This window comes from Brachyhypopomus gauderio, unplaced genomic scaffold (assembly GCF_052324685.1).
Source record: "Brachyhypopomus gauderio isolate BG-103 unplaced genomic scaffold, BGAUD_0.2 sc46, whole genome shotgun sequence".
Taxonomy (NCBI): domain Eukaryota; kingdom Metazoa; phylum Chordata; class Actinopteri; order Gymnotiformes; family Hypopomidae; genus Brachyhypopomus; species Brachyhypopomus gauderio.
In genome coordinates this window covers 2,116,972-2,144,266 of record NW_027506872.1, presented here as the reverse complement: position 1 = coordinate 2,144,266, position 27,295 = coordinate 2,116,972, and the positions used below count along the sequence as shown (strand labels likewise).

General features: G+C 45.2%; 2 protein-coding genes across 6 annotated transcripts in view; one reads left to right on the top strand and one right to left on the bottom strand.

Moving 5' to 3' along the window:
• The first annotated feature begins 806 nt into the window (after positions 1–806).
• On the top strand, positions 807–23,064 carry setx (senataxin). 5 transcript variants are annotated; one of them, XM_076986298.1, is made up of 26 exons: positions 809–1,921; positions 2,024–2,048; positions 4,112–4,303; positions 6,439–6,646; positions 6,993–7,102; positions 10,069–10,285; positions 10,559–10,678; positions 12,247–12,421; positions 12,593–12,689; positions 12,913–16,557; positions 16,711–16,807; positions 16,922–17,095; positions 17,204–17,427; positions 17,815–17,982; positions 18,544–18,661; positions 18,811–18,912; positions 19,032–19,144; positions 19,798–19,869; positions 20,038–20,187; positions 20,273–20,380; positions 20,665–20,840; positions 21,051–21,143; positions 21,292–21,468; positions 21,634–21,735; positions 21,830–21,917; positions 22,144–23,064. In XM_076986298.1, the coding sequence occupies exons 3-26, from the start codon at positions 4,118–4,120 to the stop codon at positions 22,723–22,725; spliced, it is 7,302 nt and encodes a 2,433-aa protein (XP_076842413.1). In that variant the 5' UTR covers positions 809–1,921; positions 2,024–2,048; positions 4,112–4,117; the 3' UTR covers positions 22,726–23,064. The 5 variants fall into 5 exon arrangements, 4 of the variants coding, with proteins under 4 accessions (XP_076842413.1, XP_076842412.1, XP_076842411.1 ...); XM_076986297.1 differs by lacking the exon at positions 2,024–2,048; XM_076986296.1 differs by having other exon boundaries at positions 809–2,048.
• A 3,081-nt stretch (positions 23,065–26,145) lies between these two features.
• The window catches only part of ntng2b (netrin g2b), an 86,506-nt gene continuing 85,356 nt past the window's right edge, over positions 26,146–27,295 (bottom strand). The window contains exon 8 of the mRNA XM_076986312.1: positions 26,146–27,295. This exon is cut by the window's right edge and continues 494 nt beyond it. The gene's annotated coding sequence lies outside the window, so the exon portion shown is untranslated.

The following is a 27,295-nucleotide window of genomic DNA, read 5'->3' as shown; positions in this document are numbered from 1 at the left end:
CCAAGAAAAACTCTCCGGGGCCCTCCACAGGCCCAGCTTTTAAAGGGTCCTCTTCCTCTCCCCATGAACCCAGCATTTCACCGCAGCAAATCCCACAGCTCCCCCTTTGTCCTGGCCCCATTATTGCACCCTGACTCCCAACCCGTCCATTCAGTTACAGTATTCATTAAGGATTATAAAGGTTAGTACCTGTACATTAATGCTATGGATGAATTTTCATGTTCTAATGGTGCTGGAATAGGTAGCATATGTAGGTTCCATCAATACAGCCAATCACTCTAGGAAATCCTTAAAATGTAAATGGAATGAAGTTCGTTATATATTGCCTCTCCTTTGCTTAATTTCTTTATTGTCCTTGTGAATTAAAGACAAACCAATGATGCTGTGGAATTCCTCTTTGATGTCCATAACTGGCTTAAGCCCAGGAAACACCACAAAACTGGACACTAGTCAATTTAATGCCAGACATAGTTTTTGGACAGACCGACATACAGTAGCTTTGCTGACAAATCCCGCATCTCCTACACTATAAAAAAAGCTTCCACTAGCAAAAAACGAAGAGCGATGTATAAAAATCTGGAGATTTTATGGATTGTGCTGAAAAACGATAACGTTCATTAAAAAATAATCCGAAAATGATAGTAGGCCTATGTCTATTCGGGGTTTTATAAGGCGTTCCCGACAAAGAGCTCCGCGAATAAACTGAGCTTCAATATCCACATGATCTTCGAGGAAAGGACACGTCATGATGACGTGTTTGTAACTCTGGGTCAGGTCCAAGGCTGTGTTCGAAATAGTCTACTACATACTACTGGCATACTGATCGAGCCCCAAATCAGTATGTCGTATGCAATATGTGACCAAAATGAAAATTTCCAGTACGCAAAACATACCCGGATGACCTACTACTTCCGCAAAATATTCCAGTATGCGAACAGAGCTATCTTCGTGGTGTACTGCATCCCATCATGCAACGCTACGTTCACGTGACCCCGTAGTGTGCTTTGCTTTTGTCACATACTGGAAACTGTACTGCATACTACTACGAGGACCAGTATGCAGTATCCAGTATATACTGAGTCCAGTATGCAGTATCCAGTAGGCCTATGTAGTAGTCTATTTCGAACACAGCCTAAGTTAACCTGCCAGCGAGCAGGTTAGCTTCAGAGCATAAGTTGCTATAGTAACTGACTCAGGTTATCTCTAAGCTCGGTTTCTGGAACGGAAAACCTCGAGTTTCCGTGAACTCTGAGTTTACTTACCCGGTTTTCTCGCTTAACCCGCTTCTTGGAATACCCCCCTGGTCCTTCAAATTTTGCAACATTTTTTTGCCTCATAGTTTGTTTTTTTATTACTACCCCCTAGTGGCCGGGTATGAGTTATGTTTCGTTTCTCAAAAACGCCTGCATGAGGACACAGCAGTTTCTGCACACACCCCGTGAAGTCATGTCAGGTTTTCCCCGAGCACCCTGGAGGGTGGGGTCGGAACAATGGAAGTAAAGACAGATGTCTGGAGAACGACACTTATCTGGGAGATAACAGGAGAGATCAAAGAAGACCCCAGACTCTTCTCAAGACTATAAATGTTCTGCATATCTCATTGGCGTTAATAAAGATCATCTCCTGACTCTCTCTACCACTCTAGATACGGATTCTCATTGCCTGCTGGGTGCTTCTTCTTTTTTGCACAAGTTAGAGGAATATTTCTGATATGCAACGGGACGTGTGAATGTATTAACTTTTAAGTGACACTAATTAGTAACGCCACGCGCGTATAAATATAATGCGTATAAATATAGTGGCTCGCGCTGGCGCAGGCTTGGAGCGTCGCTCCGCTGACGTCACTTCCGCTGGCCTGTAGTGGGACGTTTGAGGACCCGACGGACCCGGACTGCGTCATGAGGGACTGAAGACGTTTGTGGTTAGTGTCCCCCCCCGTATGGTTTATATTTATTCGTTTGTGGTTAGTGTCCCCTCCCCTTGTATGGTTTATATTTCTTTCTGTCATACGTCGAGGCTGCAGGAGGAAGTGGAGTCCTCTTGTGTGGGTAAGGAGGTTTAAACGGTTGGTTAAAGTGTTTTGTTTTGACTCGCGTCCGGGGACCCGGAGCGGCCTTACCGGCCACGGTAACCGTGTCGTCCGGTGTTGACGGTTCACGGTGATGAAGAAACGCGGGCAGCACAACGCCGGCTCTGCTCCTGCGCGCACGGCTCGGTTGTTTTGGGTCTGAGCGGACCAGGGCGGACGGGGCGCGTCCGTGTGCTGCTGGCGCCGACCTGTTGGTACCTGAAGTGTCTGAGTGTTTATTCTGCCTGGTGTGTTCATTCACAACACAACACCCACCACACACACACACACACACACACACCACATGCACCTCATTATATGAAGCACATTCGTGCCAGTGGGATCAAAAGAGAGAAAGTAACAAAGCTACCAAACCCCAGACATTGGAATTAATTTCTTCATTTCCTGCTAGTCTGCATCAGCAGCAGGTGGAGATGCAGGTGAGCTTTGATCATAAAGTGTGTGGCGCACTCCTCTCTGTCCGTCTGTCTCTGAATCCCCCTCAACCCAAAACTCAATCTCAATGTCCTCCTGGTATCTTGTGAGTTGGGAGAATGTTCTAAAGTGTAGAAACTGTGGTAAAATACAAACACATTCAGTACAGGATTATCTCGGTGGTTACCAGCAGCTTTTGACATGGGAGCAACAAAATTGTTGATTTGCTAGGAAGCTTGAATTGAAGAGAACACTAAAACTGGCTAACGTATCTTAAAGTGAAAACATCTGAGCACTGTGGAGGAGCAGAGTGTTTGAGAGCATCAGAGGAGGTGATCTTCCCTCCCACCAAGTGTGAAGGTTCTTTGTTCCTTATCTCTTGGAGAGGGAGAGCGTGCAGGTTTTCTTGTTGGCCTTTTGACCTTTAGTGGGCCTCCAGAGCAAACATGAGTAATGTGGAATAGTTTGGCCCAGATTCTGGGATGTACTAAGGGAAACGCCCAGACCTGGTCTGAAGATAATGATAAAGAAATTGGCTGTGTAAACTCTCAAGTGGTGTGTTCAGCTAATGGACTGAAAGCACTTGATGGGTTGAGGATGAGGAATATGGATGTAAGGAATCCTCAACTAGAGGCACTTCAGTTCTTCTTGGGGCAGCTTCTTTGTTGTGGTGAATTTTTACTCTGTCTTGGATTGTGTTCCTCTAATCAACCCTCTCACACCTTCTCACCTCCTGCTGTACCTGTCCTCTAGGGTGCTTTGGAGAACCCAACTGATAACATCTGCTGGATCTTCACTTTTCTCTTGCCATTCTTTCCAATCCTTGTGGGTTTTTCCACCCTTTAAGTCCAGACCCAGCTGATGGTCTGGAAGGAGGCCCCAGGTCTGGAAGATTTACTGTTTTATTGTCTGGCTCCAGGCCTAATTTATTGCTTTGAGCCTATTCCTCATGCTTTGGGTTACTTTACCTCTTCGGTTGTAAAGTAAGATCAGAAGCTATGCGCTACACGGATGAAGAAAGGTTCACAGTATTTGAAAAGGATCAAAATCCTTTCGGTGCATTAATTCTCAATAAGAAAGACTGAGTCGATCATACCAGTAAGCAAGCACAGTTTTTTTTTAAACAGGTGTAGCAGTGTATAAATAGGTGGTTAAAATATGCAGTATTGTGGCATAAAGGGAAGTGCATGTGAAGATGAGATCACATGATCTAGAGTGTTAACAGATGACAGGAAGTCGTACATTTTGTTAGTAATAGAGTAGGCAATGCTAGTCTAGACATTAACAGGAAATCTAGTTCAGCTGAAGCAAAGACAGGATAATAACATATAGGGCTTGCAACAGGTCAGATAGAGATTCACCTTGTAGGACATTCTAACATTCACCTCTTTTAGAGATTAACATGAACAATCCCCACCAGGGCTGTGAGACCCCCACTATGCTATGAGGGAGAAACACCCCAACATGTCCACTCTTATTTAACGGGGCCTCCACCCAACGAATGGTAGTCTTTAATCGTTCTGTGGGTTTATTTAACACTGCTACCTCACAGAAGGGGTGTGTGTGTGTGGAGTGTGTTGATGAGCTCCGAGCTGTGTGTGTGTGCAGGCAGTGATGGCGCCGTGTCTGTGGTGTGACCCGGCGAAGACCGACGAGGATGTCGTTGCTGTGCTGCAGCGCTACAGTGCGGGCACGCTGTCGCCCCTGGAGATGGAGAGTGCTGACGAGGACTTTGTCCACTGCGGGGACTGTGTGGACAAATACCACACAGCACGAGACCAAGTCCCGGAGCTGCACAAGGTAAAGGCCCCACGCGCATGTGTGTGGAGCAGAGGCTCAGGTGTGTGAGCTGAGCCAGGCCCCTGTCCTGACTCAATAAGAGTAATTGTGCCTGAGCACACAGACACCCAAGTGCACAGACACCCGAGTGTACACACACACAGACGCGCACAGACACCCGAGCGTACTCACAGACGCGCACAGACACCCGAGCGTACTCACAGACGCGCACAGACACCCGAGCGTACTCACAGACGCGCACAGACACCCGAGCGTACTCACAGACGCGCACAGACACCCGAGCGTACTCACAGACGCGCACAGACACCCGAGCGTACTCACAGACGCGCACAGACACCCGAGCGTACTCACAGACGCGCACAGACACCCGAGCGTACTCACAGACGCGCACAGACACCCGAGCGTACTCACAGACGCGCACAGACACCCGAGCGTACTCACAGACGCGCACAGACACCCGAGCGTACTCACAGACGCGCACAGACACCCGAGCGTACTCACAGACGCGCACAGACACCCGAGCGTACTCACAGACGCGCACAGACACCCGAGCGTACTCACAGACGCGCACAGACACCCGAGCGTACTCACAGACGCGCACAGACACCCGAGCGTACTCACAGACGCGCACAGACACCCGAGCGTACTCACAGACGCGCACAGACACCCGAGCGTACTCGACACCCGAGCATACTCACAGACGCGCACAGACACCCCCGAGCATACTCACAGACACCCCCGAGCATACTCACAGACACCCCCGAGCATACTCACAGACACCCCCGAGCATACTCACAGACACCCCCGAGCATACTCACAGACACCCCCGAGCATACTCACAGACACCCCCGAGCATACTCACAGACACCCCCGAGCATACTCACAGACACCCCCGAGCATACTCACAGACGCGCACAGACACCCGAGCATACTCAGACACCCCCGAGCATACACACAGACGCGCACAGACACCCCCCGAGCATACACACAGACGCACACGTCCATATGCGCGTGCTTTCGAGCATGCACCTCCAAACATGCGTGAACATGCACATGTCCACACGTGCACACGCACGAGCACACACATGCACAGACACACACACACGCACGAGCACGCACGTCCACATGTGCACAGACACGCACGTCCACATGTGCACAGACGCATGAGCACGAACGTCCATACACAGTCGTGCAGATGGAGAGTGCTACAGTCTCACAGGGTGATGGTGAGTATTGCAGTGAGGGGGCATTTTACATGTACCACAATATTGTCTTCACTGGACATTATTATATTAATATATATTAATGCCAACAACTTTAATAAAAAAAAAACCCAGATTACAAACAAAATTTGACTATCTTCAGTGTGACCACAATTCAACACACCACAGAATTATTTATTTATTTATTTTATGTGAGCCTATGTCGTGATAAAATCAGACATTTCTTCAAGCCAGTGATGAACCGAAGACCATGTTTGGACTCACAGGGTACAAAGGAATCACACACACACACATCCACGCAGGGTTCACCACAAAGGGGTCGTCTGGAGAACACCAGACTGACTCCTCCAAGAACATCCTTATCCTTTTTTAAAAACTTACTGCTTTTCTTAGTTGCCAGTTTTGGGGTTCCAACTTGCTTTGCTTTATTGTAAAATATTTTATTGTAAAATATTTGATCAGATTAAGAGAGTAATCTGATGATTCTGACAGTGTTAACACCTCAGGTTTGTTGTATAATTCTGGCCTTACCTGGACTATACTAAGTTTGAGGGGTCCCTCAAAATCTCTTTCCACAGATATTAATCAGAGTATCTGGAATCTTGACCAAGACCATAAATGCACTGGGAGACAAAGCAATGATTGAAAAACCCATCAATACATTCCACCCTCCAGTTACATTTCAGCTAAAAATATTCAATGTTATCATTAAACCCGTTCTTCTATATGGCAGTGAATTATGGGGTCTACTAATTTATCATAAACTCTTCATGGGATACAAATGCCAAAGAAGTTTTTCATTTATAATTGTGCAATGGTATTTTAAAGTGCATCTTTATACAGATTACTTAATGCAGTGCAGTCCAAACTGGACACATGGCCATCTTCTCGCCCGTCTGCTGTCTTTCCCAGTGTCTGTGGGAGCTGGAGACGGCTCGGCTGCTCAAGGTGTGTCAGAAACTCCTGGAGGTGGACCTGGATGACGCTGACGTGTTCCTGTTGGACAACGGCCGGGAGCAGCCCATGCTGGAGTTCTCGTTGGAGGACTTCATTGTTCACCTTCGGATCCCGTTGATGGAGATACTGAAGTTCCCATACCTACTGTGCCACAGAGATCTGTGTGAGTCCACCTACCATCTGCTACACGTTCCTTCACCATGTCAAACTCGTCACTTGTTGTGGACAACGCTGAAGCTTCTCTGAGGAACGGGATTAAAACATCACCAACACCTGCGTGGTGTGCGCACATGCGTTTGGCAGCAAATCTCATTGAGGAACAAATGGTTGGACCTGCAGACATTCTGCTGGTCTGCATGTATGCTGTAAGCACATTGCAAATCAAATCAGATTTAACGCAGGTGAACCTGTTAACCCCGCCCCCACTCGTTAACCCCGCCCACACCAGTTAAACGGCTAAGGCAGCCACCAAAGCTAACTGGGGCCGTTCCCTTCTATTTCCATCTCAGGTGAAACGTTGGTGAATGTTATGTGTAAAATACAGGATATGGGGAACCCTCTGCCAGTGAATCATAAATATCCAGGCATCTACCTACTGATGGTGCACCCCAACGAGATGGTAGGTTCATCTACTTGGGACTTATTCCATATTGTAATGTTGGACTGAGATTACAGGAATGTTTGTTTACAGTGTAAATATGCCGAGATGGTGAAGCAGAATCTTCGGCAGCTCTGAACGCTAAATGGTGCAGAACTGACCAGGCCCCCTGGGAGGGTAGCATACTCCCCCTCCTGTCAATCACAGGGTTCCTGGCCAATCAGACTCTTGATACAGTCAGCTCATGCATTTGAAGGTGGTGGAGTGCCTTCTTCAAAGTGTGTTTTAGCTTGAAAAGATGTATGCTTCCTAAGTTGTGGCTAGTTCCACAGAATTATCCTTAGAGATCCAGCAGTAACCAATACTCAGTAAAATAAAGAAGACAGACTCCAGTATCACTTGAAGACAGTAGGTCCTGTTTTTATTCTAGATCAACGTTGTCCAACTGAGGCAGGTCAAATGATGTCTGAAAGGCTAAGCAGAGCCCCAGTTAGAGCCCTCATTTTAAACACATTTGGATCCATATTGCCCCTTTTTATTTCTATATGTTTAACACATTTGCTTTAGTTTCTATCACCATTATGTCCACATCATAATGACTTTGCATCCCAGTCTTTCATATTCATTATGTGAATTGGACACGCATGTCCAGGTGTAACTTTAAAAATAAAGATTCACTCGTCCAGAACTTTACCATATAAGGCCTTATAGTCTTTCAGAACTTTACCATATAAGGCCTTATAGTCTTTCAGAACTTTACCATATAAGGCCTTATAGCCTTTCAGAACTTTACCCCATTGATCTATATTACTGTATTGGACGTCGCCTGTTGCCGCTATAGTTAGCGATGCGTCGCCCTCGGAGCCATTACTATGCATTGAGTCCTGTCAGCAAAGCAGTGTAGTTCCTATGTGGGATGTTCATCCATCTGTCACAAAAACAGTCCTAGCGCCCTTATTTCTTATCCAATTTTTATAATATATGGCTTAAATTAAAGGTGAGAATATTGCCGATGTTGAGATATGTAAAACTTCGTATTATCCCAAGAGATAAATTTATAAGCAGTCTGGGAATTTTTCAATTTTTTCAAAAAACCCTGCATAAAGCCCTTTTCTTTCACCTGGCTAAAACTAAATAACACATGTATGTCATGTTTTTGATATTCAATCATAATTATGGTAAAAAGTTTTAAATAAATAACTTTGATAAGTTTTAATTATGATCACAATTCTGATATTGAAAGTCAAATTTGAGTTTATCTCTTTGTCAACTCTCCCCATTACAGCTGTAATTTTCATAAATTCTTTAAGTGCAATACCTCTTATATATGTTCAAGTATAATATGAGATGGCATCAGTGTGGAGGAGCATCTTTGAGCACTACATGGCTAAATGTGGGTGAAATTAATTATGAAATTATGATGGAGAAAATAATGAGTTTGAATCTGAAATTCATGACAAAATTTGTCAGATTTTTTTTTTACCTACAAGTAGCAGAAAAGAGCTTACACAATTCAGTTTCCCACAAATACATAGATAAATTGACCTGACACAAAATATACAATTTTCAAAATCATTTATTGCAGCCACTTCTCATTGGCTACATAATTGCATCAACTTTAATAAAATATTTATTATTATTAATATGGTCTGGAAGGTTGAAAATCTGTGGCACTGCTCCTTTTCTAACATGTGCCCTCTTCAGTCTATCAGATATCTATGGTTGATATCAGTGGGCAGTGAGCACTGCATATCCCTGCTGTAGATGACGGTCCTCTCAGACGTCCACACTTTCTGACCCACAATTTGTACAGCTCATATTTTCTTTGTTTGTTGGGAAATCTGTGTAGAAAAATGGCATTTATTAAAAAAAACCTGTATTAACCTGGGGTGAGTTTCCAAAAACGTTCTTAGTGCTAAGTACTTCGTAACCTCATACGTAAGAACGAGGTTACGAAGTACTTGGCGCTAAGAACATTTTTGGAAACTCACCCCTGTTGATTTTTAAAAATAATTATGACAAATTTAATTGACTTAAACTGAAAAAATTATGAAACCAAATGAAAATGTGTGAGAGAGTATCTATGGGACATAATGCCAACTGGACTGAACATCGGTCCCAGTAAAACAGATTTAGAGAGAATTTTAATGAACATCGTATTTACAACATTATCCTAACATGATAACAATATTAATAACAATACATTGTAATTTGTTGGAACAGAAAACTTGTTTTTAAGAGGGTTTACTCGACATAGCTTTATCAAAATCAAGCTAGCATGGACAGTGAACATCCCTCATCTCCGCTATTTTTTTTTTTAATAAAAATTATTTTACTGACCTGTGAAATGTGATACCCTTTGATCTTGTGATCTTGTTGTCGTAGTTTTGACAATTTATGTCCCTCTTTGGTTTTCCTTACGTGTCTGCTAGATCTCATTTTTATGTCCATCCATGGATGCTCCTCAATGCACGACTCAATACATAGCAATGGCACCTGCTCGGCGCATGCTAAGTCACGCGATGTCCAATCCAATAATATAGATCAATGCTTTACCCTATAAGGCCTTATAGCCTTTCAGCTGTGTCATCCTGCATCCACATCAATTATTTCTAGTGATGTGCACCAACGCTAGCTGTTAGAATATACTAAGCCAAATTGGGTTATGTTTTAGATGCATTTAGAAGACTGTGTATTCTTAAAATATATACGCACAAAAAAAAAACAAACTATTAAAGCAATGCAAAACTATAAAAAAAAAATGATGCTAAATTGATAAAGCCTTCCATTTGCAAGCCACATTTAAGCTGATTTCATAGATCAGTTATGTGTATGAATGATCAAATGTTTTTATGTTTTTATCATGTTAGTTACCCTGTTGATTTACCATCAAAATCAATTGTAATTTCTTTTCCTTGATGAATTTTGAGTCTTTTTAATGAGTCTTCTAACAGTTAATTGCCTCCTTTAACGTAACGCCTGCTCAGGTGCGACGCTGGGCGATCACCACCGCCCGGTCACTGGGCAGGGTGAAGAGGGACAACTACTACAGCCTGGAGGAGATCTTCTCCTGTATGTTCTACGTCATCGGCTTGGGGATCTCCATGGACTGTCCTGTCTCCGCTGAAGAGTACTACTGTGGCAAGATTCAGAGGCTCCCCTCGCACCTCTACGACTCCAGAAACGAGAAGAACTACTGGCTGGGTTTGAAGCCTTCAGTCTTTTCCTGTCACTTTAGAGTTTTATCATGCTAGGGTGCTACTGCCTGTACCACTTTATTTCAAAATGAAAAGTGAAATTCTGAATTTGTCTTGTGGATTAAGGATTTCTAACTTGAGGATTGTAATACCATAGCTAAATAACCTAACTGTAATTGTTTTTGACTATTTCTGAGGTTGTTGGTTTTGGGGGGTGGGGCTGGTGGATCTGGGCTGGTGTTGCAGGTGTTTGAAGGCGTTCCTGTCCACTCTCCTCCAGGTGTTTGTATGCTGTTGATGCAGCTGGACTCCCAGGCTATGGACTCCCTGTTCATGGGCCCAGGGAAGCACGACGACATCCTGCAGTGCATCATCAACACCATGAGCGACAGCAGAGGAGGTACAGTGTTCACACACCATGGTGGCAGATCACCAGATACCAGTACCGCCAGAAGAATGTTCCCATCTACCAGCCACCAGATACCAGTACCGCCAGAAGAATGTTCCCATCTACCAGCCACCAGGAGTGTTGCGAATAACGCCGTTAAAAATAACGGCGTTAGGTAACGGCGTCATTTTGTCACTAACGGGATAATATAATTAATTACTTTTCCTGTTGTTACAACGCCGTTGACGTTACTGGTCATTAAAAGTGGTGCGTTACTATATATTAATATACTAACAGCAATGCGAGCGGACCGCTGCCCAGGCTATTGAGGAGTAGCAGATCTCGATAGGTCACAGTTCTCTGTAATACCTGTTTAACTTAAGAAGAAGGTCAAGCAATTGGCTAAGACAGCGTTATGGTAGCCAATCAGAGCCTGTGTTTTTACACTCGCGCCTAAGCACACCCGTGACACATGAGCAAGCCGAAGAAAAATGAGCATTTTCAAGGTGGCGATATAAACATTATTTAAGAAAATACTTGAAGTTCCTGAATGTCTACCAGACTGGGTATTTGATTTATTTAATTAAGAATAGAGGTTTTATTGTTTACTTCTGTTGTGAACAAACCAGTTGTCTCAGGTTGAGATAATTAAATTTAATTTGATAGATGTAAATGCACTTTATACTGTAACTGTTGACTTTTGCTTTTGTTAAAAAAAAATAAATAAAAAAAAAAAGCAAAGATTTGGGATTTTAAAGGATTTTATCCTGCACTGATCTGTTGATGTGCAATAAATATCAAAAGTTAAACACCCGATCTACTTACTCATTTCAACTGACTGTGAAAACTGCTTTTTCAAAAAATCCTTATTCATTGGCATATAACTTTTTTTAAACTAATGTAAATAGTTACTTCCTGGTAACGAGTTACTTTTATTATAGAGTAATTCAGTTACTAACTCAGTTACTTTTTTGAACAAGTAGTGAGTAACTATAACTAATTACTTTTTTAAAGTAACGTTCCCAACACTGGCCACCAGATACCAGTACCGCCAGAATAATGTTCCCATCTTTTACTGAAGCTAATTAGCTGTCTGGGCTGAGTGGAAACTTTGTTGAAGTTGCACTGAGAAGCATTGTTCACCCCAGCACGTCTATGATTTCTGAACATACTGCTTACTTTGTTTAGATATGGTCTGTGTCGAGGTTATGATGTGATACAGTACAGTGTGGAATATGCAGGCCAGTGTCATTTCGCTGACCTTTTCTCGTGTGATGCCAAGTACATTTTGTGCCAATTTTGTTTCTTTTTCTTAAGGTTGATATCCAAACGTTTTTCACTTTCAAAATAGTTATGTAACCAAGTTGTGAAGTTTAAATTCGTGTTTTAAAAGAATTTTTTGATGATTGTTTGTGCTTCAGAAGAACCAGCTTCAGCTGCCCATGTGTCTTATTGGTGTATAAATGTTCATCACTAAAACTGCCTGTTTTGATTTTGGTACAAGAGTCCTTACACCACTGTTGGTTTCATGTTTGTGACGCATGTCCTTTTTCACACTATTCTGACTTTGTGCCGTTCAGATGGAGACAAGGCCTCTGATCCGTTCTGGCCAGCTTTGCAGTGCTTCATGGTTATTCTGGACAGACTGGGCTCGAAAACTTGGAGTCACATAGAACCCGACACTGCTTTCCATGCCGTCACCAGTGCAGGAAGCTACGTACACGAAATTCAGAATATCCGTCAGAAAACCACGGGGTATGAGGCTTTACTCTAACGCAATCTGCTGAACTGTAGGACCTCATGAATGCATTTCCATTAGTGATGAATACAGTGACTTGTTTGAATATCTAGGTGTAGTTTTTTTTTCACTTTGCTAAAATCAATTAATTTCCTCTTGTCTGGTTTGTCCCTTTTATTAATAATCAGGACGAGGGTAAAACTGGAGCAGGAGGGTAATTGTGATGACATGGTGTCATGCAGTCAGATGGTGTACGACAGTTATTCAGTCGAGCAAGGAAACGAGGCAAGGAAATGCTTTAATCAGGGTTGGGGTTGTAATGCTCGTAAGTGCAAAACACAACAGAAGTAGCATCAGTTGTGGGATGTTTGACAGGAGTGTCGTTTGTTTGCATTTTTGTCTCACTCTAGTACTGTGGAACTTAATGTTCTGTTGTATTTCGGTACATGAGTCATCACACTTAAACGTAATACTCTTTTCCCCCTCTTGTCTTCCCCGTATACTTTAGTGGTCAGGCTGGTTGTCCGACAATAGTGGAGGCAGCACCTCTGTTGTTTTTGAAGAGATGAGCTGTCTAGTCAACATCTTGCAGTCAGAGGTGGGGCAGAACATGCGTGTGTATGGAAGCACGTTTCTGTGGTTCCTCCCCTTCGTACGTTCAGTCATGGAGCTTGCTGAGCTTGGCATTGTCGGCATCGTTATCGACTATCTGTATTACCAGATCAACAAGGACATACAATGTGGACGTGCACACACCTGTGAAAAGGTCACAGAGTTTTTTGTCCGCGTCCTCGTTGACATAATAGAACTGCATCTGAGTAAAGACTGCATGGGATTTCTGTGCTTCAGCACCCATAAATGGGTCCCGGTGGTGGTTCAGGTTGCTACTCTCTCCAATGATTGGAAATGTGGATCAAATAGAGTGACCTCGACTACGTCCCGTGCATCAGTACCAGGAGTTGGAGCAATGAGTCAGACCTGCATGAACTTGATTCGCGCTCTCTTGAAGAAAGGGAGACAAATGGGAACAGACCCAGATGTGGGGCGCTTTCTGGACCTTCTCATCGTTCATCTGCGTGAGGTCCCACCCAGAGGGTGGAGTCTTACAGAATCGGAGCGCGACCATCTCCAGAACTGCTTAGTCAAGCTTGTAAAGGCAGTGGGCGATAGGTCGGCTGCTTCTGCATTTCTGTCTACTTTGCCAACAACATCTGCAGTTCCGCCTGTAATTCCTCACTTGGACTCCACATCCCCTCATTGTCCACAGCAGTCATTGTACAAAGATGCACAGACTGGCACCAAAGATTTGTTTAACCTTGTTAAAGAGGAACCTGCATGGGCTGAACATGAGGCTTTTTGTGACGGCCTTGATGATATCGGAGCAAAAAAGGAACCTCGCAGCCCACTACTGATCTCTGAGTTTAAGGTTGAATTGAAGCCCGATTTTGGGAAAATACAGGAAATTCGATCCAGACTGAATGACAGTCAAAACTTTTCCAAGATGCAAGCCATTGCCATGAGGAAGTCTGATTCTGAATGGCGACTCAATGGATGCAGCAATGAGAAAGATGCAGGATGTGGACTGGAAAACCATGCTGCAACATCACAACTTGAAGCTCCAGGCTCTTCCAAGCTGGGCAAACTCTCTAAAAATAATTGGAATGAGGATTCTGATGAGGGTGGACCGCTTAATGTCCACAGGAGGTGTCAGAAAAAGTCAGTCACAGTGTTGTCCAGTGATTCTGATGATGTATGTGATTCTCAGGACATGGTGCAACCCTCTGGCAGTACAAAGGAGGATGCTGACTCGTACATAATTGTCATTTCAGATGACGAAGTTGATATGACTGACAAAATGCTGATGGGAGGCAACGTTCCTAGCCATCGAGTCTTGAATGATAGTCCAGAGCGTGATTACAATGATCTGAGTGAATCTCAAGTGTTTGAGTTTGAAACCCAACAATATGTAGCATCTTACTGGGATAACTCTTCTTTTGAAGGTCCAGTTGTGACCAAGAAGCGCAAACATGGCCCCACATCTGAAGTGAGTACTAGTGACGTTGTGGAACCCATGTTTGTTTGTAGTAATGGAAATTTGCCTGTTCCAGATGAGGACATTGCGAAGGTCTGTCAGCAGGTAGAGGAGGAGATTAATGAAACTCAGCCTGTTACGGATGAGGACATTGAGAAGGTCTGTCAGCAGGTAGAGGAGCAGATCAGTAAACGGCAGCAACTACTGCAACCATTTGCTCCAAACACTTTGTTGCCAGCCAAGCCAAGAGGTTCCCCTGAAAACCAGGATCATTTTATCCAACCCAAACCTGTGATCTCCCAAAGTCCCACTAAGAAGCCTGTCATGGCTGACAAGAAAGACAAGCAATGTCGAAACAAAAAAACTCTTCTTATTGAACCACTGAGTCAGAAGCCGAATCGCAGGTCACACACCGCCTCAGCTCTCGAGTTGGAGAAACCTCTTTCCCCCACGGCTCCATCTTTTGCTCCCCCCACAGCTCCATCAACAAGTTCCTGTGTACCTTCTGTTGCGTGCCAGTTCTCGACCCCTGCCATAGTCCCCCCAAAGAAGGTTCGCAAATGCATTGAGCCAGAATCTGTAGTGGAGCGTCTGGGGTTGAAGAAGAAGGAGAGGAAGGCCTTTGATCTTTCACAGCGATCCTTGGACTGTCTGGGTGAGCTTCGGTCCTATGGCCAGAATGTGCATGTTGAGCCACAACCGAAGTCGAAAAGAATCCGTAGAGCCAAAAAAGCCCCACAGAACCTGCCGGGGAAAAGCAAGAAGTTGCTGGAGTCACAAGAGATGCAGTACTACAGAGAGAGTCGGCGGAAGTGCCAGAGGTCGAAGCCTTCATCTACTGTTCTGCCCAAACCAGCAGAGAGGCACGTGTCTGATGCTCTATCCAAACCAAAAAGTAAACATGCAAGCACTAAGGATCTGCAATTGGGCGTTGGGGACGAGGAGGAGGAAGAGGAGGAGGAAAATGACTACGCCTTCCTCCCATGCTCCCAGCCTGACCCTGACCAAGTGACAGACTCTAAGAAGCTTGCCAAACAAGTGAAAATTAGCATGCCGAGTGAATTGAATAAATCAAGAAGTAAGCAGATTGACAGCAGTGCATGTGAGCAGTCTGGTTCTCTTCAGAACAGTAAAGATGCTGATGGAGGTGCCAGTTTAACAGCTGAAGGGGCAGAAAGGGCAAACCAACAAGGTGGTTTTGCTGATGATGATGATGAATGGAGGTATCTTACGCAGAATGAACCCACAGACATGGAGATATGCTCACAAATGGAAATGTATGGTGAGGAGGATGACTTCTGTACCCAAAGTGACCCTGTTGATATGGACATTGATGCAGATGAACCGGACACAACTTGGGCACCACCTAAAACTTTATCTACCGCCGTGTCTGAGAAAGCACTGTCTACTGCTCCTGCACAGAACTCGTTAAATGACCATTTGTTCTTAAAACCTGGATTACCCCCTATAACTCCTAAGAAAACAAAGCCTTCCACAACCAAGATCTATGCATCTGTTTCACGCAGTGCATCTTTGGCCGTAGAGATGGAAAAAGCATCTAAGCCTCTGCCTGCTGCTGGTGTTGCTAAGGCTAAGGTTAAGTTTGCACATGCAATACAGTCTGTTCCACCTCTACCTGCTCCTGTAAAGGTTACACCTACACCACAACCTCCTACCAAACAGTTAATCCCTTCCTCCAGGAGTACTCTAAACCAGGCTGTCCACACCCTGCCTTCCAAACCCACCCTGCCTCAAGTTACCAAGGCAATATCTCAAAGTCCCTTCTTGCATCCTTTAAACTACATGCCCAAATCCATGCATCTCCCTCCTAAGAACATGCCTCAGACTTCCCAGCCACGTTCCTATAATACCTATTCAAGACCAGAAGCTCCTGTCTCGATGCCAGCAGTAACAGTGAACCAGACACAGAATCTTGATCAGTCCTATTTGACGCAGGCAGTTCTGAAGTGGGAGCACCATTTGTTTGACAACTATAAAACCTTTGGGGCACCAGAGGACTTGCATTCCCTGCCCTTGAAAAAGGTGCCAATGACGTTCTCCAGCTACGAGGACTACTTCAACATTTTGTTCCCACTGCTGCTTCTAAATGCCTTTGAGGAGGTGGGATTTCCTTTTGTTTCTTCTGTATTTGCCATCAAACCCCACCAGTTCATCTATAATCGTCACTGTAATGATGTGAAGGAGAAGACTGCTTAGAGTTTGGTTTACACTGAGATATGCTTTTTTCCCTCTTCCTCTTTCTTCGTATTGAAGATGGCCAGTGAATGGCATAGTGGGAGCAGGGTTGAACTTAACCTCCAAGTCCAAGGAATTGAATACAGCAATCGTATTGCCAGTGCTGGTTTTACAGGTATGTCCAACTCTGAAGATACAGCTTCTTTCTTGTGTAAATGGAGGAATGTCTTGACCTTTTAGATTGGTCTTTGCACCATAATGTGTGTGTTTTCTTGTGTTTTGTGTGTAGCAAGCCTGAACACTCAGCAGGAAAAGAAGCAACTGTACCCTAAAGAAGAAGATCTTGTCTTCCTGTGGCTCCCGGAGAACACTGGAGCGTATGCCAGTGTTGAGCCGGAGTTTCACGAACCACTTCCCTACCTGGGCTTTGTGTCGCGGTCGATGGTGTACAGCAACAGAGGAGGTGTGTGTGTGTGTGTGTTAAATATACTGGATAGAAAAGGAATCAGGAAGTCTAGTCTAGCAACTTGGAACTGCACTGATGACTACCGGCTGCCGTCTGCATCTGTAGGTGAGCCCTCAACGTTGAACCTGACCGTTCAGACGCGCGGGAACGTGTCGTCGGTCAACAGTCAGCCCGTGCGCTGCCAGGTGATTGGCTCGTTGGTCAGCACGATGCGGGAGTTCAGAGCTCTGTGCCTGCTGAGACACAGCGTGATGAGGAAGGCACTCCTCACGCCTCACCTCGCCTCCTTCACACACTGCCAGGAGGGCCCGTCCAATCTCGTCACGCCTGTGAGTAGCATCTGTCTCCTGGGCGCCGGTCTCCCGGACTTCTGTCTCGGGAGATCACGTGACTGGTGTGATCAGTGTCCTTTGTGTCTCTGTGATGGTCAGACATGTGTCCGCTCAACCATAACGAAGGAATACGGAAGTAAATACCTTTATGTTCAAAGGATCCTTTAGTGAAGTGTCACTGCTCCTGAATATAATTACCTTTTTTGAGTCACGTGAGCAGCAGTATGTGGTCTGAGTCTCTTTGCCTTCGTGCAGGTTTGTAAAGTCATGTGTATGAGTCCATGTAAGGGTGTGGTTTGCCCACTAATGTTTAACCTGTGCAGGAACACGGCTCCTGTGTTTAAGTGTGTTTTCCTGTGTTGCCCCTCAACCTTCTACCTGCAGCCCATTATTGAGGACGACTACAACAAAGAGCAGCAGAAGGCGATTGGCTGTGGGGTTGCCATGGTGAAACGCTCCCATAAGCAGCCAAAGATCTTGTTAATACATGGTCCTCCAGGAACTGGCAAGAGCAAGACCATCGTTGGTCTGCTTGATCAACTTCTGTTCCATGTAAGTTCCCTCTCCCTCTTTCTGTGCGTGTTTTTAAAGCTGAAATAAATTGTTTTTCTTTCTGTTAACTCGTCCTTTTGTCTATTAGATTTGTCCCTATGAATTATAAATATGACTTATTTGTTTAAAATTGTTAGAATGTCTGTGCAGTGACTTTATATTAATTAAAAAATTATATTAACCAATTTAATCACTGCATGCCATCTTAAAAATACCATTGTAACAGGCCCTGGTGATTTCAAGTTTTATTTTTTACTAGCTATCTAGCACCGAGTAAAAAGGGTAAATGTGGATTAATCTCCTGGGTTAGTGTTGGGCGTGGGAATTCTGACTTCTTTCACAGTCAATAATCATGTCTGTAGTTTTCCACATTCAGACATGCATCGTGTTAAGGAGGTAGAATACATTCTGCTTTTCTGATTCACGTGTGTGTGGGTGTGTGGGTGTGTGGGTGTGTGGGTGTGTGGGTGTGTGGGTGTGTGGGTGTGTGGGTGTGTGGGTGTGTGGGTGTGTGGGTGGGTGTGGGTGTTCGCTCGCTGATGCACTTGCACTGCCCTAAAGAATCAAGGCCAGTCTTGCCGGACGAGGATTCTGGTCTGCACACCTTCCAACGCTGCCATTGACAACCTGATGAAGAAAATGATCCCTGTCTTCAAAATGAAGTCCACCAATCCTCAAGGTACTTGGTCTGTGCAGACATGCTGGGAGGTTGGCACTCTTCACCCCTTTATGATGCGTCTGCTCACGGACACTTGTGATTGATGGGGGGTGTGCCACCCCTCCTTTCCTGTGGCGATGACTTTGGTGTGTATTGGTGTGTCTGCGTAGGAAACTGTGGGAACATTAACCTGGTGCGGCTTGGCAATGAGAAGACCATCTCGTCTGCGCTGCATGCCTTCAGCCTGGACAGCCAGACCAAGGCCAAAACGCGTAGGTCTAACCAGAAGAGCACTTCTGTAGCTCCCTCCGATGTAAATGTAAAACTTTTATATGCGCATCATTCATACTGTAGCTTACAGGTGTGTGCGTGTGTATTTTTGTGTGTCCAGGTAAAGGCCAGCAGACTTCTGACTCTGAAATACAGAGACAGAAGGAGGAGCTGGACCAGTGTATTGAGAACATCTCCCAGCAGTGTGCCAAGACTGTGAGGAAATCACCCATGGTAATGTCTTCTCCACACACTAGAGGGCGACGTTTGGTCTATGCACCTGATGACACACTGGCTTCTAGAATAATTCCCAGTCTAAGGCTGAATCCGAAATGTCGTCCTTAAGCAGTAGACACGATATCTCAGTGCAGTACGTTCTGCTCAAGCGGTAAAGCGGTGCGTTCTTTCAGTAGACGACTGGTCAGTTTTCATCACCTCGGACACACTACCTGTTATCTCCTACTGCTTTTGTGTACTGAATAGGAGGGAAGTATGGCATTTCGGACGGAGCCTAAATCTCAAGTTTTGCGATCTATGCGCGTGTACCAGGTCTACTGCCATCTTCTGGTGAAATATAAAATAGCAGGTGCTGTCGGGCCACATAGTACTGATTTTATGGCTTAGGCTGCGGGCCAATGGAAGTTTGAATGCGGGCCGTGTTTGGGTATTTAGACATGCCTGACTGGGTAGTGCATACTTGTCATTCAGGTAATTCCCAAGTTGACTCTGTGGAGGAGGATCACATTACATTTAAATAAAAATGTGCAATAATCATTTAATTAGAACATGTGATATAAAGGATGAGAGGAGGGTTGAATTATAACTTATAAATCCTCTCTCTCTCTTTCTCTCTCACTTTCGCCCGCCCGCCATCGGTTGATTTACAGTTTCAGCAGCTGATGAAGCAGAAGACTGATTACCTGAAGGAGCGAGAGAAACTGTGCCGGCAGCTAAAAGAGGTAGAACACACAAACACACACACCATCTGTGGTCCTGACTCTGCTCAAGAGGTAGAACCCCCCCCCCCCCCGCTATATTTGTCTCCTGACTGAAGTGCTCCCCCCTCTGTTGGCGGGGCGTTTCTTTTCACTCATCCCGGTCTTGTCTCTCGTCTGTCTGTACCGCAGAACCGTAGCAAACGGCAGGAGGTCCAGACGCGTCTGCTGCAGGACGCCAACGTGATCTGCTCCACGCTGAGCACCAGCGGGAGCTCCGTGCTGGAGTGGGCCTACCGCCGGCTCGGCCGCGAGCCCTTCAGCTGCGTCATCATCGACGAGGTCCGCCAGCATGCCGCACGTGGCCCCACGTCACCTCACGTCACTGTGCTTTATCACAACAGTTTAACTGTGTGTGTGTGTGCAGGCGGGGCAGGCTAAAGAAACGGAGACCCTAATTCCTTTCCTCCATCGATGCCCCTCCCTCATATTAGTGGGTGATCCCGAGCAGCTCCCGCCCACTGTCGTCTCCCAGGTAACCCGCGCTAGCCGCTGACTGTTTTCATGCTTTTTGCCCCAATCATCACGATGGAATCACGCGATGATGTCGGTACATCCAGAGATGTTTTGGGCTCAGACAGCTCCGACTCTAATGAAGCCCAAACTCTCCGTGCAGGTTAATGTAGTCCGTAGTCCGGTGTCCTCACAGTGTTCTCGTATAAAGGCTCGTGTTCGTATTGATCGCAGTACTGTCCAAAGGAGCTGCTGTGTTTTAGTAGTGTGTAGTTAGAGCGCGTGTGTGTGTGTGTGTGTGTTCAGAAGGCGAAGGAGCTGGGCTATGACCAGTCCCTGATGGTGCGTGTAATGAGGAGCCTTCGTCAGTCGCACCCCTGCAAGGTCACCAGCGTCTTCCTCAGTATGCAGTACCGCATGCACCCCGACATCTGCGAGTTTCCCTCCAAGTATGTCTACAACAAAACCCTGAAGACTGACAGGTGGGTCATCCCTCCAGCCCCGCCCCCTCCCTCCAGCCCTGCCCCCTCCCTCCACCTACCTGCTTGATAACCCCTAAACATGCTGAATTACTTATTTAATATTTCTACTCAAAAATGACTAAATGCTCATCAATTCTAAAGTTTTGTTTGTGTTCGTTTGTGTGTGTGTGTGTGTGTGTGTGTGTGTGTACGCATGTTTTTCCTTCTCAGCAAGGTGGCTCAGTATAGGTTTTCACTCGATTGGCCATTTGTACCCTACCGTGTCTTTGACGTGATGGACGGAAGTGAGAGCAGAGACAGAGAGTAAGAGGTGGCGGGGGTGTGGGGGGGGGTGTAGAGGGGGTTGGTTGGTGTGTGGAAGAGAAGTCTTGTGATGGGAGCTGAATCAAACTGCACGTATGTTTGTAAATTGATATGCATCGTCTGCCCTGTGTGCTGTCCTGTGTGCCAGTTCGTTCTGTAACCTGAAGGAAGTGCAACTGGTGGTTCTCCTGGTCCAGCTGATCATGGAGAAGCAGGTGAAGGAGAAGCAGGTGAGGAAGGTGGGCGTCATCACACCCTACAACGCCCAGAAGCTCCGCCTCCGGGAGGCCCTGAAGGACCTGTTGCCAAGCAACAGATGCCCACTGTAAGCTGAAGGACACGGAGAGGGAGCCCATGTGGATACTGAATATATTAGTTGAGAGAGATGTAAACTCGAATTACACTAAAGTTTATTTTGTGTGTGTGTGTGTGTGTGTGTGTGTGTGTGTGTGTGTGTGTGTGTGTGTGTGTGTGTGTGTGTGTGTGTCAGTGTCAGAGTGGAGGTGGACACTGTGGACGGTTTCCAAGGTAGAGACATGGACTGCATTATTGTGTCCTGTGTAAGAGCCAGTAGTGAAAATGGATCTATTGGGTAAGCTGCTTGTGTTTTACTACAACGCTGCATTTGCCCCATGCAACACGCCGGTTCGTCTCTACTGACATGTTGCTGGTATTTCTTCCTCCAGGTTTGTTGGAAATCGTCAGAGAATGAACGTGACCATCACCAGAGCCAAATTCAGCCTGTTCATACTGGGACACCTTCGGACGTTGAGGGTAAAGAGGGAACACACACACACACACACACACACACCTGTCTAATAGATTTCTCTGGCATCCTTGTGTAGTTCACCGCAGTGTTTTGCATCCATACACACCTTCCTCTTCCTCTCTCTGTTGCTCTGTGTCTGCACGGGCAGAGTGATTGGGGTGCTCTGACCGTCGACACAGCAAATCGTGCTCACACGTGCATGCACACTCACTCTCACACTTGTGTCTGCAGGAGCAGCGTGACTGGGGGGCTCTGATAGACGACGCGGCCAAACGAGGCACCATCATCAAAACTCGAGAGCGGGACTTCAGCAAGGACATGAGGAAGATCCTGAAATGCAACCAGCTGCACCGGAGTCTCTCTTACCCGCCTACGGACGTACCCGGGACCGCCTCCCCTCAACACCCCGCCCACTCCTCCCCTCAACACCCCGCCCACTCCTCCGCCACCCCTGCCCACATCCCACACGCCCGTCGGCCCTCTGAACCGCTTTCCCGCCACTCCCCCAGGGTTTCCTCATCAACCGGCGTCCCCTCACGTCTAATCTCTCCACCCCCTCCCAACACGAACGCTCCCAGGGATCCTCGATTGGCCCACAGACCTTCAAACCCTCATTTGACAGAGGTGCAACCAATCGGAGAGCCAGACAGAGAGAGGTGGAGACTGCAGGACTCGAGACAACCAGTCAGAGAGCCAGACAGAGAGAGGCGGGGCCTGTCTGACCCGAGGCAGCAGGCAGACAGAGAGGCCCGTCCTCATGACAACGATCCCCGTGGCCACTGCACCTACTCGGCGCGGAGTCACAGGAGATAGCTATACGAGTGCTTGTTTTTATTTTGGTTTTGTTTTCTGTTTTGTTTTATTACAGACTGGGTCTTAAGACTAATCTTTTCTCATACCAAACTAGGCCCTGCTTCACTTGTCCGTCACACAGGAAATGAAGGATTGGGAAAGAGATCCAGAAAACTGGCCCTGTTTCAGTTGGGTGACTCTGCGTTAACCCGGGCACCCTGAGTAGTCAACACTCACCAGAACCACACCCAACCTGCTGGGCTATTCTGTCTCTGCTTCTCTTCCCCTCCCACTCTTGTTTGTTTGTTTTTTATATGGGCAAGTGTTTGTAAAAGATTAAAGTTTTTATGGGAAATTGTTTATTCTGTAAATGTTCATTTACAGTGTGAACTTCCTTGATTTATGCCTGTTCTGTTATTACTTGTAAAGGGGTATAAAAAAAAAGTCAAAATATGAGCAGGGCCAGGCGTTATAAACATTAGAGACTTACTGCTTTAGGGCTCAGGCCGAGGATGCTTTGCTCGAGGTATTAGTGTTACTAGTGGATGACATATTGTATGGCAGAGATGATGGATCTGTACACAACATGCACTACACATGATGATTTCAAAAACAAAAGTATGGCAAGCATCTGCCGTTTGTTGCATGTTTGAAGTGCACGTCAGGGGTGTCAAACATACGGCCCGGGGGGCTGAACATGCCCACCAGGGGGTTCAGTCCAGCCCGCTGAATAAACCTGGAGTATTAAAGAAGAATAAACTCCATTTTATTTAAAATATGCAGTTCCTATATTATCCACTAGGGGTTTAGTCAGTTCTATCACTTTACCCGCTTTTTCTGTTGACCCTGACACCCTCAGGATGTCGGATTTTTCAAGAAAAATGTTAAGTTCATGTGTTCAGAATTGCTTCCCAGATGTGGAAAATGTTACTGGGATCAGTTTTTATGCATAATGCACTTAAATAATGTTTCACTGAGTAACAGTGTTGAAATTGCACATGCTTTTCTTAAAAAGTAAAAAGTTGTTCATAATATATTTAGTAAAAGGACAATTCATTTCATATAACGATTTTAGAATTTACTTATTTGCACTAATACAAAGAAAAAAAGTTGACTTATTGTTAGTTCCATGTAATTTTGTAATGAGTTTACTGGTCTGGCCCCCTTGAGATCTGATTATGTTGTATGCGGACCCCAGACCAAAATGAGTTTGACACCCCTGCTCTACAGAGTTGTTTTGAGTGTTTGGTTTTGTTTTCCATTCAGAATGAGCACTTTAGGAAGGTCACAGTCGTCATGGTGAGAGCACCCCTCCATCATTTTGCCATTTAGTTTCAGTTCCCTGTTCTGCTGTTCTGTGTGCAGGTCTGAATTAAGGATCTTTTGTAACAGAAACTACATTGTTTTCATCCGCGCTATGCCTTCAATATTATGATCAGCCACTAGAGGGAGCTCGAATCACACGTTATAAGTCACCCCGAGAAGCCAACGATCTCCACTGGTGATATACACCGATCTTCTAAGAACATGATAGAAACAGGCTTGATAATTACTTGGTTTATCGAACAAGTGTGGATGAGAGAAAACAACGATATGTGGTACATTGAATTTCCAGAAATGAAATGGAGTGGCCCTTTCGTGTCTGAGTTGAATAACTCCGAGTTGAGTATGAGATTTTTTGAAAATTGTAGTTTGCTTTGTCAGGGTCAGGCTACACTGGAGTTTTTGTTTCCTACACGCTAGCATGGAAGACCAGATGCTGCCTAAATGCACAAGTGTGTTATTTATTACATTTTGCCACATCCCACAGAACAGGAACGCTGTACAGAAAAGCGCAGAATGATGTGGATCGTTGGGGATTCAGCAAGAGCTTTTCTGTTTCGAGTGGTGTTTGTGATGTAAGGCCCTAGAGGTTTGCACAGATACACACTTTATTGTAGACTCTTATTATGAAGGAGGAGGGTCTCACTGTTGAACCTTCTGTTGAACCCAAGGCCTGCTGGGAAGACAGAGGCTGTCAGGTGTTCACAGGTGCTGAGCTCCACCTCCTCTGGTGTTTGCTATAGTGTTTAACCTTGATGTTTGTTTGGTCTTCTCACACCGCACGTGGTGTTGCTCCCGGTAAGAGATGTCCCTCGTCTGAACATCGTCACTCCAGGGAGAATGTGGCTTTTGCTCGTTTCAGACTTCCTGATGTTTGTCTGTGTAAACCATGAACGCCACCAAACTACGTTTGTTATATCTGTGACTTAATAGGATTCATTCTTTTTTTTACAGTAAAGTTTTACTTCCTGGGTGGTTTGCCACAGTGTTATCATGATGGAATGAAAACCTGGGTAGAAGTGTTGAAGCGTAATCAGACTTTAGTAAAGACGTCCTGTCCCCGTGTCCCCTCCCCATCTTCCCTATGCCCTACACATGGCACACTTCCCTGTTTAAGGGCCACTGGGTCAACTGTCCATTTTGGTTTTTATGGGTGGTTCTGCCAAGAGGCTGTAGTTGAATACTAGCTGCTAAATGTTTTTAACTGTTTCTAGATGACCTGATTTGTACTGCTTTATTGTGTATTACCCCAAGGGCTAGGGGCTAGGGGCTAGGGGAAGTGAGAGTACCTTCTGAGTTGGAATCAGGCCCCATCCTCATTATCTTTATCTGTATCAGATAAATGTAGCAAAGAATGTGGTGAATGGGAATGCATTTGTATTCTCTGCACAGCAGAGTCAGGGGCATTGACTTTGACCTTTGCTGCAACATAAACATTTATTTCAGAGCATTAAATAGTTGAAGTCTGGTGTTCTGTGCTCCCCTTTAAGGTGGAGTAAACGCTCACTGGTGCCTTCAGTGAGACTGCTCGTGGAAATGGGGCAGGGACAACCAGCACTCTGGATTCATGCTTGCGTTGCTCTTCAGTCTGAAGTAATCCATCCCAGCTCCCCGAGGTGATTTGCTCCGATTCCTCCAGGTGTAGTCACTCGGCTGGCCGGGCTTGGTTATGCTGGTGTCATCGTGTCACAGAGGTTTTATGAGGCTTTCCTCCCATCTCTGTTTCTATTCCTACACTTGCTGACACTGCGGAGACGTTATATGGCGGTATTTGGGAGTTCCTTCTGTCATCATTTCCTTTTATATTGTGGCGTTGTCTGAGTTGTCATTAAAAAAAATATGTAACAAACTCCATTTGTCTACGGTGCAGGAGTAAACTGTACAGTCTGGATTTCACTAAAGATGCTGTCCTTACTCCAGCCCATACACACGCTCACACACGCACATGCTCGCACACGCTCACACACACGCACACACACACACACACACACACACTAATGACAGGTACCTTTACTTCTACCTTAGTTCCTCAACCAATTATTTCAGAACAAATTGTCAAAAACAAATTTTTAAATGGTATAACATTTTAATGATTTAATATTGAGGTTATCGATCAGTTGTACAATGGTGTGTTGTGTGATTAAGTTATTTGTATGCGTGTGTCTAGGTTTTGTTTGTGTGTGTATGTGTGTGTGTAGGTTTCTGGTTTGGGTCCCTGCATGTTTCCGTTTTCATGGTACAGTGTTTGCAGCGTTTGCCTGACAAGAGAACGGAGCTGATTTTGACTCTCATCCAGCTGTCTCTGTGATTGACGAGAGCCAGAGGAACAGAGACTATGAAACAGTCGTGTTTACTGTAAACCACACGCAGGAAATGCAGGAACAGTCGTATTTACTGTAAATTTTACAGTGCCATAACATCTCATCAATCACACCTTTCCTAACACACAGTACAATGTAACTTTCCAAAACAGACGCTGCACTTCTGTAAAGTTTACAGAATAGTCATAACAATGTTCCGTTCTTTCTGTAAAGTTTACAGTACAGTCATATCCACGAACTGTTCTCTTTACCCTCGAAGCTCTCATCTGTCCCTATTCTACTGGACAAGGTTCCATCTAATTGCACCCATAAACTTTCAGTTTGATAGAATAATCTTCTGTAATATCTCACACTGTACAGTTGTAGTGCAATAGATGCTTCTTCACTCCTAAATCGCTTACATTCGTGCTACTATGACGGATATCTGCGTTACAGTGAAGGAAAACCTTCTCTTTACATATAGCCTTAAATCCAAACTGAAAATAAACTACCAAAAAGAGCTGAGACATCTCCACCACTTACCTCCAGCGCTGTGTCTGTGTTCGAAAAACATTCCTAAAACAGTGTCTAAAGGGTTAATACTTCTCATTGTACAAATATTACGGTACTCGTTTGCGTACTACCAGAGAGCTCGTAGTATATATTGAAATATCAAAACAGCAGCAGAAAATGATGGGCGGGTCTCATTATCTTGGCTTTGCTATTAGAGATGGGTGTTTAGCGTGAAAACACACCCCTTCGACTCAACCAATCAGAGAGTAGAAAGGGTCTGATTAGTTGAACTCTGAGCTGCAGCACAGACGTGAGCGTCCGTTAATACCGTCTCTTTCTGTAGAAAAGTCTCCTGACTGGTGGGAGGAGTGTTTGTCACCGTGTTAATATGTTGCTTGTGTATGTGGGAAAATATATATACATTTTTGGTATGATTCTCAAATCTCAAAAACAGA